The sequence below is a fragment of the Chiloscyllium plagiosum genome, chromosome 3, assembly GCF_004010195.1.
Source record: "Chiloscyllium plagiosum isolate BGI_BamShark_2017 chromosome 3, ASM401019v2, whole genome shotgun sequence".
In the NCBI taxonomy this organism is placed as follows: domain Eukaryota; kingdom Metazoa; phylum Chordata; class Chondrichthyes; order Orectolobiformes; family Hemiscylliidae; genus Chiloscyllium; species Chiloscyllium plagiosum.
In genome coordinates this window covers 6,653,173-6,671,137 of record NC_057712.1, presented here as the reverse complement: position 1 = coordinate 6,671,137, position 17,965 = coordinate 6,653,173, and the positions used below count along the sequence as shown (strand labels likewise).

General features: G+C 41.5%; 1 protein-coding gene across 1 annotated transcript in view; it reads left to right on the top strand.

Moving 5' to 3' along the window:
• Nucleotides 1–2,304: 2,304 nt before the first annotated feature.
• Nucleotides 2,305–17,965, top strand: part of LOC122540659 (protein LYRIC-like) — a 99,269-nt gene continuing 83,608 nt past the window's right edge. The window contains exon 1 of the mRNA XM_043676683.1: nucleotides 2,305–3,124. Coding sequence (XP_043532618.1) covers nucleotides 2,768–3,124 — 357 coding nt within the window. The 5' untranslated portion in view covers nucleotides 2,305–2,767. The remainder of the gene's footprint in view (nucleotides 3,125–17,965) is intronic.

Genomic DNA, 17,965 nt, shown 5'->3' with positions numbered 1-17,965 from the left:
GCCACTGTACTTTGCTTTTATTATTGTTTCCTTACAGCTAGGTGAAAATATTGAGTGAAGAAAGTGCAAAATACTGGAGTGGCTAAAAAAAGGATAAATAATGATGGTGCACCAGTGTTGGAACAATCAATTCACCATGCCATAAAGTGGAACACAAACTTCATTCCAGATTCAGTCTCAAGTGTATATGGTCAACTGCTATTCAGAAACATGTGATTTTCTCATGGAGTGGGAGTGAGTTATTTTACACAACCTTTACACACCTTCTGATACTACATTCATGGTAGTTTAGCTAGAGGGCACGTACTGGAGCTCCATTTGATTTCATAGCCCTGGCATTGATACACAAGAATAGAAAAAATTGAAAGTCATATCCATAACTGTTATCAAAAGCACCACTAACCCCAATGTTTTACATCTTCCTACTTTAAGCTGAAGATGAATCCCTTGAACTATCCAGGAATGGGGAGCATATGACAGCAGTTATTTTACTTAAAAACAGATCATTTGGCGCCAATTTAAACAGAAATGGGTGGAAATCTTCCTCGAGGCTGTAATGATCCAGTTTGAAGCACAGCCCAAGGGGGTACAGCAGTAGACTGCCTTTGCTTCAGGACATCTCTGCAATAAAAGATTAAACATCTCAAAATGGCTTAAGTCCCAGTCCGTCATTTTTAGTTAGTAACATTAATAACTGTAAAACCCACAACTTTGCAATTCACACTCTTATCGATGATGTCTGTAATGTAGTCTGCATTACAGGAAAGGAATTCTTAATACATTAAAAAAAAATTTAAACTGAATAGCTGAGGGATGGAGAAATAGCAGAGGTGCTCTCCTGAGGTTAGGATTAATAGACACTGAAGTAATAATTGAAGTAATAATGATGTGGTGTAATGATATTGTAAGTACCATCACAATAATTTCCCCTGGCTGGCAATTTAGAAAAATGCCAAATGTATAAAGTGGTGTTTGTAATTTCACGAATGATATAAATTAAATTAAATCTATCTGGACCATGCTCGCGGTGTTAATTCCTACAGTACACTATTGCCACGCTGTTTCCAAGTGTTCCCGTTCTATACTTTCTGCAAATGAATTATTCTTGGACGCGTTTTTGACAAAGCTAACAAAGCAGGTGTCAAAGCGTAAAACAATATATAGCAAGTCGTTTCTTTGCAAATTAAATCAAAATGCGCTTCAAGAGCAGAGAGAGAGAAAGCCTTTCCACAATGTGTGGGTTTGCATATCCTTTGATACAGCCGTGTGCCTGCATGTTTCACGGCATCTTGAAAACGTAACCTGCGAGACAAAAGCATTCTCGCTCAAAACATATGCAGTTTGGCATTTTTCTTTGTAGATGCAAATTGTCGATTGTTACTTGGGCACTTCCATTAGCACATGATTTATCTGCTTTCCTGGATGTTGTGTTCAATTCCCACGACTCCAATGTTCATCCTGCATCTTGCAGCCAAGCAAGCTGTACTCTTTTAATGCCATCAATTGCGGGGGTGGTGAAATAAATCGAGTCAGTCGATTGCAGTTGTCCAATTGACATTACCATCATGTAAGCAGCTGATCGAAGCAGTTCCCCTCCTTTTCCCCAGACAGTTATTACATTTTAGGCAAACCGTCAGAAACAATTTGACAGCCTCCCACTTCGTCACAAGTAAAGTTTTAATTTGCAAACAACAAAAAGAAAACAATTTTAAACAGAAATTGCCGGAGAAACTCAATAGGTCGGGTAGCACCTCTGTAAAGAATGCAGTGTTCATGTTTCGAATCCCCCGACCCCTTCTTTTTGGGAGTGCTTCCCTTCTTTGTTCCAAATGTTATTTCTTGCAAAGACAGAAATTTGCAGGAGAAGCTCAATCGATCCGGCACCATCAAGCGGAGAGGGAAAGCAGAATTAATTATTCGAGTCCAGTGACCCTTCTCCAGAACGGCATCCTTCTTTGTTTCGGATTTTAGCTTTGCATTAACAGAAATTGCTGGAGAAGCTCAGCAAGTCCGGCAGCATCTGTGGAGAGGGAAAAGGCGAGAGTTCACCTTTCCAGCACAGCGAGCCCTTCATTTCGGAAGTGCATCCTATTTTAGTTTTGCAAAAAAGAACCCCAGAAATTGCCGGAGAAGCTCAGCAGATCCAGCAGCATCTCTGGAGAGAGAGAGAGAGAGAAAGAAAGAAAGTGCGGTTCTCGTTTCGAGTCCTTTTCGGAAGTGCATCCTTCTTTGTCATACATTTTATTTGTAGCAAATTTTTTTTAAAAAAATAACAGAAATTGCTGGAGAGGCTCAGCAGATCCGGCAGCACCTCTGGCGGGAGGGGGAAAAAGCAGAGTTCACGTTTCGAGTCCAGCGAGCCCTTCTTTCCAGAACTGCACCCTGCTCTGCTTTTGAAATTTTTTTTTTTGTTTTGCAATAATGTGTTTTTGGACGATTTGATCTCTCATGGCCACCGTCATGTGTACAGCACCACGCGCAAGTTGAGACATTGCAGGAAGAAAAGTTTGGGCAGACCCCCGCTCGCTGGGCTTCCCTCTCTTGTCAGTCTGTCTCTGCCTGCGGGAAGTGGAGCTTTTTGCATTTGTGTGTGTGTGTGGGTGAGAGAGAGAGAGACAGCTCGTGGGCAGCACCGCCGCGCGCCCGGCCCGGCCCGTCCCGGGCTCAGATTCCAATTTGGAACGTTGGGTCGTCCAACGGCTCCCTAGCCCCAACGTTTCCCTCACGAGGGGGGCGTTCCATTCGACACCCCCATTGTTCCTCCGCCATGCTCGAGCCGCTCGCGCGCTGGCTGCAGGTGCTGCTGCTGCGGGGCAGCGAGTGGCTGCTCGGGGGCGGTCTCCCTGATCCCGGTCTCGGCGCTCCACCCGCGACCGCTGTCCGCCTGCTGCCGGGCTCCGCCACCGCCTCGGCCGTGCTGCTGCTCGTGGCTGCCGCCGTTGTTGTTGTTTTCCTCCTCCAGGGTCGAGGCCACGCCGCCGCCGCCACCACCACCACCACCACCACCAGCCGGGCCCTGCCGCTTGAGGAGCGCTCGCTGCTGGAGGAAGCCGCGAGTCCTCCCTGGAAGAAGCCGAGGCAGCACGAAGAGGCGAGGAAGAGGAGGAGGAAGGAGAAAGCGAAGGTGAGGAGGGGGGAGGCAACCAAAATAAATAACAAAGAGCTAAAGGCCAGGCGTGGAGAGGAAATGTAGAGAACAATGTGCACCGCTGGTCATTTCCAAAGGAGCTTGTGTGAGTTCTGACTGGACACACTGATGGGGTTTTGGGGGGGGGAGATGCTGTCTACACTCACCCATAACTCACAAATAAAACACACACAATACCAACTGTAGTACTGGGAATCTCTAATACCACAGAGCTTTCACCCCCTGGGCCTGAGGAGTGGACATCGCGAATAAACATAAACCAACATTGTAGAGGCGTTTGGGTGGCCATATGAAGAGGAAGGGTTTGGAGGGATATGGGCCGGGCGCTGGCAGATGGGACTAGATTGGGTTGGGATATCTGGTCGGCATGGACGGGTTGGGCCGAAGGGTCTGTTTCCGTACTGTACGTCTCTATGACCCTATAACGTACATCTCTATGACTCTATAACTGCTCACAGTAGGATATCCTTTAACAAAGAGAAGTTGCTGGAGAAGCTCAGCAGGCCTGGCATCATCAGTGGATTTCTCTCCACAGATGCTGCCAGACCTGCTGAGCCTCTCCAGCAATTCCTTGTTTTTGATTCTGATCTACTGCGTACTTTTGGTTTTTTATTAACGGGATATCCTATATTTATTTCCAAGAGGATGTCCAGTAATTGTCAAGTCCAGTGTATCGGAAAAATACGTGGTTTGTATCTCTTTGTTCATGCAAGAATGTCTTGACTGAACTGTGTGGACGTGTGTGTGGAATACATTTTTTACATATAGTTGAAATAGTGCCTTGTGAGGTATGTTCACAAATTCTGTCTTTCACGTCACCTGTGGGATTTATTCTGCAAATAAAATACCTGGACTACACCTCTTCCCATCCTGCCTCCTGTAAAAACATCATTCCTTATTCCCAATTCCTCCGCCTCCACTTTCCAGAGTGACCAATTCCACAATAGAAAATCCCAAATGGCTTCCTTATTCAAAGACCGGAATTTCCCCCTCGTGGTCGACGATGCCCTTCAGCACATCTCCTCAACTTTCCGCACCTCCGCCTTTGAACCCCACCTCTCCAATCAAAACAAGGACAGAACTCCCTGGACCTCACCTTCCACCCCACCAACCTCAGTATACATCGCATCATCTTCCGCCACCTGCAAACAGACCCCACCATTAGGGATATATTTCCCTCCCCACCCCTGTCAACATTTTGGAGAGACCATGCCCTCCACAACACCCTTGTCAGATTCACACCCCCCTCCAGCCCTCACCCCACTCCTGGTACCGTCCCCTGCCACTGCAGGAATTCCAAAACCTGTGCCCACGCCTCCCTCCTCACTTCTGCCCAAGGCCCCAAGGGGTCATTCCACATCTGACAGAAATTTACCAATATTTCCACAAATGTCATCTATTATATCCATTGCGTCCGTGGTCTCCTGTACATCGGGAAAACAGGATGCTGACTTGCAGATTATCCCAGAGGTGTTCTCTGAAACACCCGCACCAACCAACCTGTGGCTGAACACTTCAACTCCAACTCCACCCAGGACAGGCAGGTCCTGGGCTTCCTTCATTGCCAAACCCTTACCACCTGATGCCTGGAGGAAGAACACCTCATCTTCTGCCTTGGGACCCTGCAACCACATGGGATTAATGTGGATTTCACCAGTTTCCTCATTTCCCCTTCCCCCTACCTTATCCCAGTCCCAAGTCTCCAACTTGGCACCACCCTCTTGACCTATATTTTGTCTTTCCCATCGATCTGCTCCACCCTCCTCTCTAGCCTATCACCTTCTCCCCAACCTTCATCTACCTATTGCATTCTCAGCTAGCTTCCCCCCCCCCCCATCCCCCCCCATTTATTTCTCAGCCTACCGGCTCACAAGCCTCATTCCTGATGAAGGGCTTACTCCCGAAACGTCGATTCACCTGCTCCTCAGATGCTGCCTGACCTGCTGTGCTCTTCCAGCAACACACTCTCTTGACTCTGATCTCCAGCACCTGCAGTCCTCACTTTTTCCTCGCAAATAAAATGTCTCTGCCTACAAGTATGGGTGTACCTAGGGAGGTACAGATCCTCAGTTTTTTTTATCATACCGTATTGGTGTTTATTATGAATGAATAAAAACAAAATTCTATAGATGCTGGAAATCTGAAACCGATGTAGAGAATGCTGGAGAAACCTGTTGTCTAGCAGAACCTTTGGAGAGAAAGAGTTAATGTTTTGAGTCCAGTATGACTTCTTCAGAACTCCTGAAGATATTCTGGAAAACATAGGTGTGAAATGTTAACTCCTGCTTCTGTCTCTAGAGATGCTACCAGAACTGCTGAGTTTTCTGTGTTACTTTCAGTATTGACCATGATCATGCAACTCAGCAGCCTTTAGCCATTTTTTAATTTAACCTATTTTTCTAATCAACCTGTTCAGAGATGTTATTCTGGATCTCTGGAGCAGGTAGGACTTGAACCTGGGACTCTTAGTCCTGACAGAAGGACAATACCACTATGCCACAAGAGGGCCGATAGCAGATCCCCTTCTCCAAAGGGGGCATTAATGAACTCCAGTGGGGGGTTTAAATGAGATCAATGATAGTTTTTCATGGTCTATGTGACAAGCTTCCAATCCTATATTCATTCATCAGATATAAGTCCCACCAGAGGTCCTGGTGTGATTCAAACCCCAATGGTGGTGGGTGAGGGAGGATCTGGATTACTAGCCTAGTGACATTACCACTGGGCCACTGCCATAATAATACATTTTCCACATGGGAAGAAGAGATTAATCACATTCAGGATGTCAGTGATCAGTGACATTTTCACTTTTCTTTTGACACTTTGATGGTCATTAATGACAGTTTACTTAAAATTTTAAAAGAGAAACTACATTTTCATTCTGGCAGGTGCCAAAAGAGATCAGGATCTGTAGGAATAGTTTACCCTAGAGTGCTGGCTCAAGTTGCTGCTGAGGCTAAATGTCAGTGCTAATTTTACCGGCGCTATATATCTACCAAGTAAGTAATTGTAAATTCTCATTCCAAGCCCAACATTGCAGTGTGTGAGATTGTGGTAGTTCACTGCATACAACTACGGATCAGACAGGCAGGAAGGCTAAGATACATTTCATGATGTTATGCTCTTCTTGAAGTCGTGTGGTTAAGTGTGAGAAGAGTTCTCATTCATCTTAGTGTACAAGGGAGAAGTTTTCAGAAAACCATTGTAGAAATACAAAAATGGAAGCCAATAACAACAGCAAATTAATCTATATAAAAAGCAGATTCCTGTGTCTAAGCATATATGAATGTTAGGATTTGTATTTACTGCTAGTGTACTACAAGATAGAAAGAAACTTGCTCCAAAATTCATCTAAAGCCCTCTAAAAATTATCTGTTGGCAATGTAAGTAAATGTTCTAAAAAGCACATGTGCACAGAATACATGTCATACTATCTTGGGCTATAGATAGCAAGATGAAGCAAGTTGAAACATCGAATGTTTATGATATAGAAAAAGGCCATTTGGTCCATTGTGTTTATGCCAGCTGAAAAATGAATTATTAAGCCTAATCCCACTGTCTAACATTTTGTCCATATCCCTACAGGTTATGGCAATTCAGAATTATACCCAGAAACTATTTAAATGAGTTTAGGAGTTTTAACTCTCACTACCATTTTAGGCAGTGAGTTCTAGACCCTTATTGTCTAATGGTTGAAAAATGATTTTCTCATCTCCCGTGGAGTGCTTCTACTAATCTGTTTAAATCTGTGCTCCCAAGTTATTGCTCAGGCCCTTCCCTTCCTTTTTCAGGTCTCCTGCAATTAATTGCACCTCAATCAACTCTCCCTTCAGCCAGCTTTGCTCTCAGGAGAATAACCCTAGTTTATCAAATCTTTCCTCAGGGTTGGAACATTGGGTCAGTGGTTAGCCTCACAGTGCGAGGCACCCAAGATTGATTCCACCCTTGGGCGACTGTGTGGAGTTTGCATGTTCTACCTGTGTCTACATGTGTTTCCTCCGGGTGCTTCGGTTTCATGCCACAGCCTAAAGAAGTACAGGTTAGGTGGATTGGCAATGCTAAATTGCCCATATTGTCGAGGGATGTGCAGGCTAGGTGGATTAGTTGTGGGAAATGCAGGTTTACAGGGATGAGGTAGAGAGATGGTGGGATGCTCTTCAGAGGGTTCGTGTGGACTTGATGGGCCAAATGGCCTGCTTCCATATGTAGAGATTCTTTGATTCTAGTTGCATTTTTCCAGTCCTGGCAATGACCTTGCATTCCGATCATTTAATCTGAACTATCAACCATCCTTTCTCAGCCAGCATTCCGACTCCCCCCTTCCCATTGCGTAAATTCTACTCCCTCCACAGTTCATGTCAGCTCTGATGAAGAGTCATCCAGACTCGAAACGTTAGCTTGCTTTCTCTCCATGGACGCTGCCTGATCTGATGTGAACTCCAACGTTTTTTGTTTTCAGTAGATTCCAACATCTGCAGTAATTTGCACCTACAATGTCCTCGCAAATTTGTACCCTGTCTAGTATAATTACATTGTTTTTATAGCGGTGACCACAATGGCACACAGTACTCAAGTACTAACTAATGATGTAAGCCGTTTCAACATAATCTCCTTCTTCCACCAAAAAATGGAAAGATTCCATATGCCGCCTTAACCACCATTTTGACCTGACCTCCTATCTTCCAGAATATCTGGACATTCACTGCATGGACTCTCAATTCCTTTGCACCTCCCTCTACTCTCCCACATATTATGTATTCCTTTCCTTTGTTTTACTATCACAAATACATTATCTCACAATTCTCTGGGTTGAATTCCATTTGTCACTTGTCTCCTAACTTAACCTGTCTGTTCATACCTTCCTATAGTTCACAGCTGTCCTCCTGTATTTATTGGAACTCGAACCGGGTGGAGCTCATTGACTGAGATCCTTGAATGGGGCTATTAACCTGGGCCAGTCAGGGAGCTCTGGCTGACAGATATAAACAGGAGATTAGCATTACCGCTGTTAGGCGGTAGTGTAGGGGTAATAAAAAAAACAGGAGTGAAAAGAAACAGGAAGGTTGGGGTAGAGAGAAAAAAAAACAGGAGATTAATAGTGGTAGTGTTTATTCATTCCCCAGTATAGTTTTCTGCCTGTTTGTCCAATGTAGTGTTTGTTACAGTCCTTGCATGGTATTTTGTAAATGACATTAGTTTTGTTTGTTGTCTGTATAGGGTCTTTCAAGTTCATTAGTTGCTGTTTTAGTATGTTGGTGGGTTTGTGGGCTACCATGATGCCAAGGGGTCTGAGTAGTCTGGCAGTCATTTCCGAGATGTCTTTGATGTAGGGGAGAGTGGCTAGGGTTTCCTGGAAATGTTTCGTCTGCTTGTTTGGGTTTGTTGCTTAGAAATTGACGGACTGTGTTCTTTGGGTACTCATTCTTTTTGAATACACAGTACAGGTGATTTTCCTCTGCTCTGCATAGTTCCTCTGTGCTGCAGTGTGTGTGTTTGCTCATTGAAATAATGTTCTGATGCAGCTTAGTTTGTGGATGTCAACAGGCAGAAAACTAGCCACCAGGATACATGAACACCAACTAATCACAAAAAGACATGACCCTCTCTCACTAGTATCCTTACATACGGATGAGGAAGGACACCATTTCGACTGGGACAATACATCCATCCTAGGACAAGCCAAACAAAGACACGCACGAGAATCCCTAGAAGCATTCTAACCGGAACTCTGTCAACAAACACATCAAGTTAGACCCTATCTACCAGCCCCTGAGAAAAGGAACAGGAAGTGACTTCACAGGAAATAACATCACTACAGGAAATGACATCACCAATCCAAATGTACAAATAGAAAGCAGGAATTTTTAGCAGTGCTTCACTTGGGGCCCACTGAAGATGTTACCTAGTAGGGTGTCGAAATGTCTGGAAATGAACCATACAGCTCAGTGAGCAAACCTACATCCAAAACTTGATGTCTAGATATTTTAATACATCTGGAGCAGCTGAAACAAATCCAGACCTTGCTTAGAGGCATGGGCATTACAACTGCATCACAGCCCTATATAATTTACAGTCTGCTAAGATTGGATTACCTCGTGTAATTATATGGTCTATCCCTTGCTCCTTTTTTAAACAAAAGTGAGTTTTGTGACACAGTGACAGTGTCTCTACTTCTGGTCCAGACAATCCATATTCAAGTCCTATTAGCTGCAGAGATGTGTCATGACATGTCCAAACAGATTGATTTAAAACTAAATACAACATTAGTAGTCCTTCAATCCTTCATCACACACTTGTATCCAGTTAACACTCAACCCAGAGAATTGTGAGATGATGCATTTGTGGAAGTAAAGGAAAGGAATACATAGTAAGTGGGAGAATAGAGAGAATTGCAAGGGAAGTGAGAGTCCATGCAGTGAATGTCTAGATATTCCTGAAGATAGGAGGTCAGTTCAATAAGATGGTTAAGAAGGCACATGGAATCTTTCCCCTTTTTTTAGCTGGAAGAAGGAGATTATTTTGGAATTGTATACATCATTAGTTAGTGCTTGAGTACTCTGTGCCACATAGGAAAATGGTGGACCTTGCACTATTTCCTCCCTGGCTTCTTTTTATTTCTGTGGCACATTTAAGCAGGCTCTGATAATTTATCCACTTTCTAGGATGCTAATCAAATTAATACTATTTTTCTCTCATTGTTTATCACATCCAATACTTTACACATCATCTCCTTGACTACAGTATCTGTATCATTCCCTTTTTATGAGCAGACAGCATTTGTTAGGATCCTTTATATAAAATGTTTGTTTTGAAATCGGAATTAATTGCATCATTGCATGATTTGTCCAATGTCCGTTATATTCCACCCAGGATTACAAAATACATATATACTTTTTTAAAAACTGAGGATTGTGAGTGTTTACAATTCCCTTCCCCAAAAGGCAGTGGGTGCAGAATCTTTAATTATTTTTAAGGCAGAGATAGATGGATTCTTGATCACCAAGGGAATGAGAGATTGTTTCCAATTGCAGGAATGTAGAGTTGATATTTAAAATCAGATCAGCCATGATTTTATTGAAGGGCTCGAAAGGCCAAGTAGCTTATCCTTATTTGTTGTTTGTATGTTGTAAGAGTTCTTAAAGTTGGCAGTTTAATAGAATTCAAAAGTTCTAAACTATAATGCCTCTGAAGAGAGGCAAGTTTCTTCTCGTGCAATTATTTTATTAGAATGCTTTGACTCTTCCTCAACTCCATTGAATCCTAATGAAATTATGTACACAGTCTGTCCCCCACCCATTATGGAACATATTTTACTGGATCAGGTCATCTTCTGGAATGACTTATGCTTTCGAATTTTCTCTGCGTCCTTTAGCTACAAATTAGTTTTGCTCGGTAACTTGATGAAAATGCATGCTGACATTAAAATGGTGATGGGAATGGGGCATCTGGGATTTTAGTTAATGGCAGGACAATTGGTACATTTTCTGAAACAATTATATTTGTGGGTTAAGAAAGAAACGGGGGAATGAAGGAGCAGCAGTGAATTTAGCATGAGTAAATTAAAGTCAAATCAGGGGCAAAAATATATTCCAAATGAGAAAAAAGTCAAAGGCAAAATAAAAATAGAAAATGTAAACGTTTGGCATTTTTAACATTTCTTCTGCAGTGTTTGACTGCAGTCAGGAATGTGATTGGACTCTGCAGATTGTTTATTTTCTGGATTGGCATTACATTAATAATCACTACATTGCCATAAGGATGCTTACACTCTTAATTATTGTACTTAACTTCTTGTATTACGATTAAGGAGTAATTATTCTGAAAATCCAACAGTTTCTCAAAAATAGCAGGAATACTAAGGTTTGGATGTCTTTTGACTAAAGCAAATGGCATGGCACTGTAACTCAATCAGCAAGTTCTGGAGATTCTCAATTTGTAGCATAGCTTTCAATTCCTTGAACCTTCCAACTTATTTGCTTATTAAAACAGTATATGTTGTTAAAACACCATTATTTTTGCAGCCCAATCCAACGCAACATATTTTCAAATCAAACTTAAGATAAGTTCAGTTTGAAACCCTCTGTGATTAATAATCGGTTTCTACTGATTGGCAACAAAACCCATCAGTTACTCACGAGGAACCATCCAAATAGCATTCAAATATAAAAGAAAGCCAGCATTCAAAAAGTGATATTCTCTTAGGAAGTGGGTGTACTGTACTAATGAAAAAAACAAATGCTGCTTTAGATTCTTAAAGTAATTTCTCAGTTTACTGCTCTTACAAAGCTTTGTTTTAGATGCTTTTGTCCTAATGTGCCAGATATTGTTTTTTTCCAGTTCTAATTTTTATTGGTTTTGTTTTGCACTATAGTTTGAAGGTGTGAATGCCAAATTATGGGGCGGATTGCATAAATAAACAGCAAAATGGCTTGCATGGAATCTTACAATGGTGTCTCCTTTTCTCAGAACAATCCTTTTTTGTTTCTTTTGAACTTTCTGACACATTTGATATTGAACTCTCGTAAGCCTTCATGATGTGCAGACATTTGACAAGTGCTAATGTACAATGTTGTAGAGCTAGCAGAATGCACAGAACTGTAGACCACTTCCTCATTTAGATGTGGTGGTTTGTCACAATTTTATGCTGTACTTTGCTTAAAATGTACCATATTTTCAAAATGCCAAAGAAATGCAGGTTTTAAAGATGAAACAATAATATTTATTATCAGATTGGGTACACATATGCAGAAGGCAGGCTGTGTAAAGCAGCTATTTAAAAAATAGTTGCCCATACTTCCCGTTTTGATCAGGGTTTGGCAGGACATTGGATTGGGAGCCAGAGTGGAGAAGGCTGCTGGGTGGAAAGATTACCTGCTGTGTCTAACTGTGGGTAAATATTAAAAGTTATAATAGAAACATAAAATATTCCTCCTATCTCCATCCCCTCACAATCCATGACCTGCATTCACCCCATGCCCTCCCTCACTCCTGTATCCATCAATATGGCTTCTTATACTCTCCATGCCACCCATATCAATGTACCCATAACCCTTCATAGCCCCATGTCTTGATAATTCCCATGTCCCTTTATAACCCCTATGCTAACCTTTGTCCCCAATCTATGTGTTAAATAACCTGATATCCTAGGGCCTTCCTCAGGAGGCATGCTTACAAAAAATAAATTTAGTGTGTCTACTAATGATTTCACTCTTTAAAAAGAAGCCACTGTTATTGGTAAAAAAGAAATTTGATGCATTTAAATTCCTTCAACTAACCCCTTGTGTAGGCAAACATTTCACTCAAGTGCTTCATCCCTTAACTGTTTAATCTCTTAGATAAACAGACAATTTCATTCTACAAGCACTTTGAGCTGTCCATTGTGAAAGTAATGGTTCTGATTTTCCATTTGCCACCCAATAGTTATTCCAGTGCAGATTGGAATTGTGCATGAGATTCCTGTGAAATCCCTATCATAACAGACCCCTAAGGAATTGCATGGGAAATTGAAGATTCCACTGGGCAGTTTTCTCTCTGTTTAGAACCCACTGAGAGTATCCATTTAAATCAGTGACTTTGGAGAGTTATGTAAATATTATTGAGGAAATGTTAGACTATTAAATGCGTACTGAAACTCCAGAGTAAATATTCAACCGACCCAATGCTTAACTCATGTACTCCCTCTGCAGCACTCCCAGACCACATAAAGCCCCTGGACCCTGACCCGATACCCAACACCCACCCTACTCTAGACCTGACACTCTCCATCTCCTGTACTAGAACTGTTGCCCCTATTCTTCCAATCCCCTGTGCTCCCACCCCACCATGCCTCTGGATCTGACACACATTCCCCCACTCTGGATCTGATCTACAGCATCCCGCTCCCCAAACAATCCTCCCCTCCCCTGCTCTGGACTGGATCAGCCTCCTTTCTCAATCCATTCTAAAAGCTACATCCTTACCTGGCCATCTGACACCGTACCCCTTCCAACCTTTTGGCATCCTACCAACTGCCCACCTACCCCCAACATGCCTCATATTTTACCTACCTGATGTCCTAATCGTCAACATCCTACCAATATGACACCTTACTCCTTGGCAGTCTATCTCTGACCCAGGGAGTAACTTTCCCACCTGGCACCTTACTTGGTCATTGTAGCTTTTGGCTGACCATAGCATCAAGAAGTCCCAGCAAAACTAAAGTCAGTAGAAATCAGGATGAAAAGGTCTCCACTGTTTGAAGTCATACCTCACACAAAGGAAGATAATTGTGGCTGTTGGAGTCAGTCATCTCAGCCTCAGGACACCCCTGAGGAACTCTGCAGAGTAATGTTCTAGGCCCAATCATCTTCAATTGCTTCGTTAATGTCCATCCTTCTGTCAAAAGATCAGACGTGGAGATCTTTGCAGATTTGTTCCATTTACTTTCTTTGCCACCTGCTGAACTTGTATGCTAATTGTGTGTGAATTAAGCGCATGAATTACCAAATCACTTTGTGCTGCAGTTTTCAGCGGTCTTTCTCTGTTTAAATAATATTCAGTTCCTCAATTCTTCCTTTCAAAGTGAAAAACTTGATATTTTCTCACATTATATTCCATCTGCCAAGTTTTTTTCCTTTATATTTCCCTCTGCAGACACTTTCTGCCATCTTCATTTGACGTCCTGCCTATTTTTATGTCATCCGCAAACTTGGCTGCAGTATATTCACGTTTCTCATCCAAGCTATTTATATATTATAAATAATGGTAGACCCAGAACTGATCCCTGTGGCACTCAACTAGTTACAGGTTGCAATCCTGAAAATACTACTTTATCCCAAATATGTATCTTCTATTAGTTAGCCAATTCTCTTACCATAATAATATATTATCTCCAACACTGTCAGCTTTAATCTTTTTCAGTAGGCTAATGTGTGATAACTTATCAAGAAATCCAAGTATATTACATCTAGAGTTATAGAGTCCTACAGCACAGAGACAGGCCCATTGGCCCAAACTGGTCCATGCCAACCAAAATGATCGAGATGGTTGGGTCCAAAAGGAGATAGCTGCAAGACTGGGTCTGTGGCGGGTGGGAAGGAAATGACTAAGAAGGAGAAGCATAATTGACCTCATCCTCACCAGTCTACCGGCTGCACATACATCGATCGATGACCATATTGGTAACAGTGGCTACCCCACACAGTATTTCTGAGACGCAGTCCCACTTTTACATTGTGAATATCCTCCATTATGTGTGTGACACTATCACTGTGGTAAAATGTGCATCTACTAGTTCGCTTTTATCTATCCTGTTTGTTGCCTCTTACTGAAAGATCTGAACAATATCCAGGTATGGGCTGATAATTAGCATGTAATGTTCACACCACACAATTAAGAGTCAAATTGAACTTGAAACGTTAGTTCCCTTTCTGTCTCCACAGATTGTGCCTGACCTGTTGAGTTTCTCCAACACTTTCTGCTTTGCTTTGCTGTTTTCCTAACTTAGAAACATTATTCAAATCATTTTTGTCACTGTTTTCTCTCATGGCATTTATCAACACATTATTAATGAGTTTGGGTGGAGATTTAAAACACACTAAAATGGACGAGAGCCTCTGGGTGGACTAGAAATCAAGCTTTTTTTTTTAACCCACACTCTCAAATCAGACGACCGGTATCACATTATTGTTACTCACTGGATCTTGCTCTGGGTCGAAAGATCAGTGAATTTATCTGCCTAATAAAATTCCCTGTGTTCTACTGTAATTTAGTGTACATGGCACAGCTTTAGATGTTTTAGCAGAACGTTACAAGTTGTTATTGAATGAAAACATTTTTCCTGTACTGTTGTATCCGCCACACGTCACATAACCTGATCTATCCACTGTATTGTACCATTCCTTTGTGTACCTTTGTATTTCCCTTCTTGAAATTGAATGCCTTCAGCACACAGAAGCTTCATCTCTGTCACTGTGCAATAATTGAATTGCTACATCTGGAACTTAACCAAGCTCTAAATGAGGCAATGAAAATGTTTGGTTTAATTCATTACAGAATGTATTCTTCACTTTTTCCACAAGCTAGAACAACAGGTACCAAATCGTATTTTTGTTGTTTTTGTTATCAGAAGTTCGTATTCTAAGCTACTCTATTCAGTCTCAACTACGATTCACAAATCTTCATTTTTAAAGTTCATTTACGGGATTTAGGCATTACTGACTGAGCTAGCATTTATTCCCCATTCCTAATTTCTCTCCGGAGGGTAGTGAGTAAGCTGTCCTTTTAAATTGCTATAATCCATGTGGTGCAGGTACACTCTCAATGCTGTTAAGAAGGGAGTTCTAAGGTCTTGATCCAGTGACAGTGAAGAAAGAGTTATGTCTCCAAATCTGGATGGTGTGTGCCTTGGACGGGAACCTTCAGGCAGTGGTGTTTCTATGTATCTGTAGCTTTTGACCTTGTAGATGGTTGAGATTACAGGTTTGAAAGATGCTTTGAAAGATCAAAGGTGAGTTGATAAGGCTTCATTGCTAAGGCTGCTATAAGAACATCCGATTGTCTTGTTACTAAAGAACTGATATTATCTCTTCAACTCCTCATAAAACGTCCAGAAACATCTAAGAGTTGAGTACTGTATTTGGTCTTGCTCTTTTTGCATTCATATTCCTGGGTGCATATTAGAAAAATTTTATGTTCAGATAATAAAAATGAAGAAAGCAGATATGTTCTATTTTTAGTTCATTACTTATTCGTAAAGTTTTTACTTAAGTGCTTTTGTTTATTTTGCAAACTTCGTTTTGGTATTCAACCAATTATATTCAGTGTGACAGACATTTTTAAATTTGATTCCTGATGAAGGGCTTTTGTCCAAAACACGATTCAATAGACAATAGGTGCATTCAGCCATTCAGCCCTTCGAGCCTGCACCGCCATTCAACATGATCATGGCTGATCATTCCTAATCAGCATCCTCTTCCTGCCTTATCTCCATAACCCTTGATTCCACTATCTTTGAGAGCTCTATCCAACTCTTTCTTAAATGAATCCAGAGACTGGGCCTCCACTGCCCTCTGGGGCAGAGCATTCCACACAGCCACCACTCTCTGGGTGAAGAAGTTTCTCCTCATCTCTGTCCTAAATGGTCTACCCCGTATTTTTAAGCTGTGTCCTCTGGTTCGGCACTCACCCATCAGCGGAAACATGTTTCCTGCTGCCAGAGTGTCCAGTCCTTTCATAATCTTATATGTCTCAATCAGACCCCCTCTCAGTCTTCTAAACTCAAGGATATACACGCCTAGTCGCTTCAGTCTTTCAGTGTAAGGTAATCCTGCCATTCCAGGAATTGACCTCGTGAACCTACGCTGCACTCCCTCAATAGCCAGAATGTCTTTCCTCAAATTTGCTCCTTGGATGCTGTCTGACTATAATTTTTAAATTATAGTTGAGTGATAGTAATACTTAAAAAATTAAGAGATATTAATTATGATATAAAACAATATGGTATAAATTACATTAAACTTGCAAATCCAGAAAATAGAATGTTAAAATTTGACACATTTATCTATATATGTGTCAAGTAACCTTTTCTTTCTCATGTGCTTTGTTTGAGCTTGCCGTTTCCCAGTATTTATAGGGTATGTTTGTCTATTATTGTGTGGTTTCATCCTTTAACAAAGGACCTTCTAAGTATTTTCTTCAGGAAAACATTTAATCTCTACTGGAGTTTAATCTGTGTGTTTTATAAATTACGACTTTATATATAGCCTTTAAGTGCTAAGAAATTAAGAAAATAGGTTCTTAATATTTTCTTCTATCATGGTATATCAAAGGCAGAAAGTATTCAACTGATCTGTTTCAAGGCATGTACCAATGCTGCTTTATAGCCCTAGCTGGTAACAGTCCCTATGAGGGATTGGTCAAGATCACTTCCTTTAATTCCTGGATCTCTGACCTGATCTGCTTAGAAAACCAGGTACAAAATCATTTCCTGTCTCTTGTTTGGTTTCTCTGCTGTAGAGAATGATATTGACATAGGTCAATTAAGTAAAAATCTCCTGAACAAAACTCTTCTAAAGGTGACATTTTCAAGGTGCGGTTTCATTTCTGCTAGGAATGAGAGATGGTGGTACAGGGTACACACGAATCAGAAACCATAATAATTAAGTAAAACTGGTATTAGCTCAAGGTGTTAGTGAATTTGTTGGTCCCTGGTTAAGATATTGGTTTAGACAACTTCACCAACAGAAGCCAGAACGAGCAGAAATTTGTACTTGTGTCACGATTGAAAAGTGGTGGTGGGGATTTCAACACCCTGGTGCGATGTTTAAATTTTAAAAGAAAAATCAAACCCAATTAAATTAAACCGTATCCTTGAATGTAAGTGATTCAGACATGCATAAGGTTCAGGTGTGGGTGTGGCGGAGGGGGTCAACCAACTTTCTCCCAGAAGGTCAGTCATACAAATATCTTTGTCAGGATTTGTGCTACGGACCTTGTGGCTTGAGTTTCCTGATCCTTAAGGATATCCAGGAGCCAAAGACACTTGAGACAGCTGCATAAATTTCTTGACTTTACAAATGGAATAGCCCCAGAGCCTTCACCCAAAGCATTCCTGGCCCTTTCCCAAAGCTAGGAATCCCTCCCTGCTTCCCCACACCCCCCACACACAGACACACACACAGGATTCCAACTTGTTACATGTTATGACAACTGATAAATTTAAGAGACTGAACAATATGGATATTAATATTTTACTGAATGATGTTATCATCATACTTATGGTTCATGCCATTTATGGAAGCAAATGAACATTGCCTTATTTTTCTTTTCCGTCTGCGT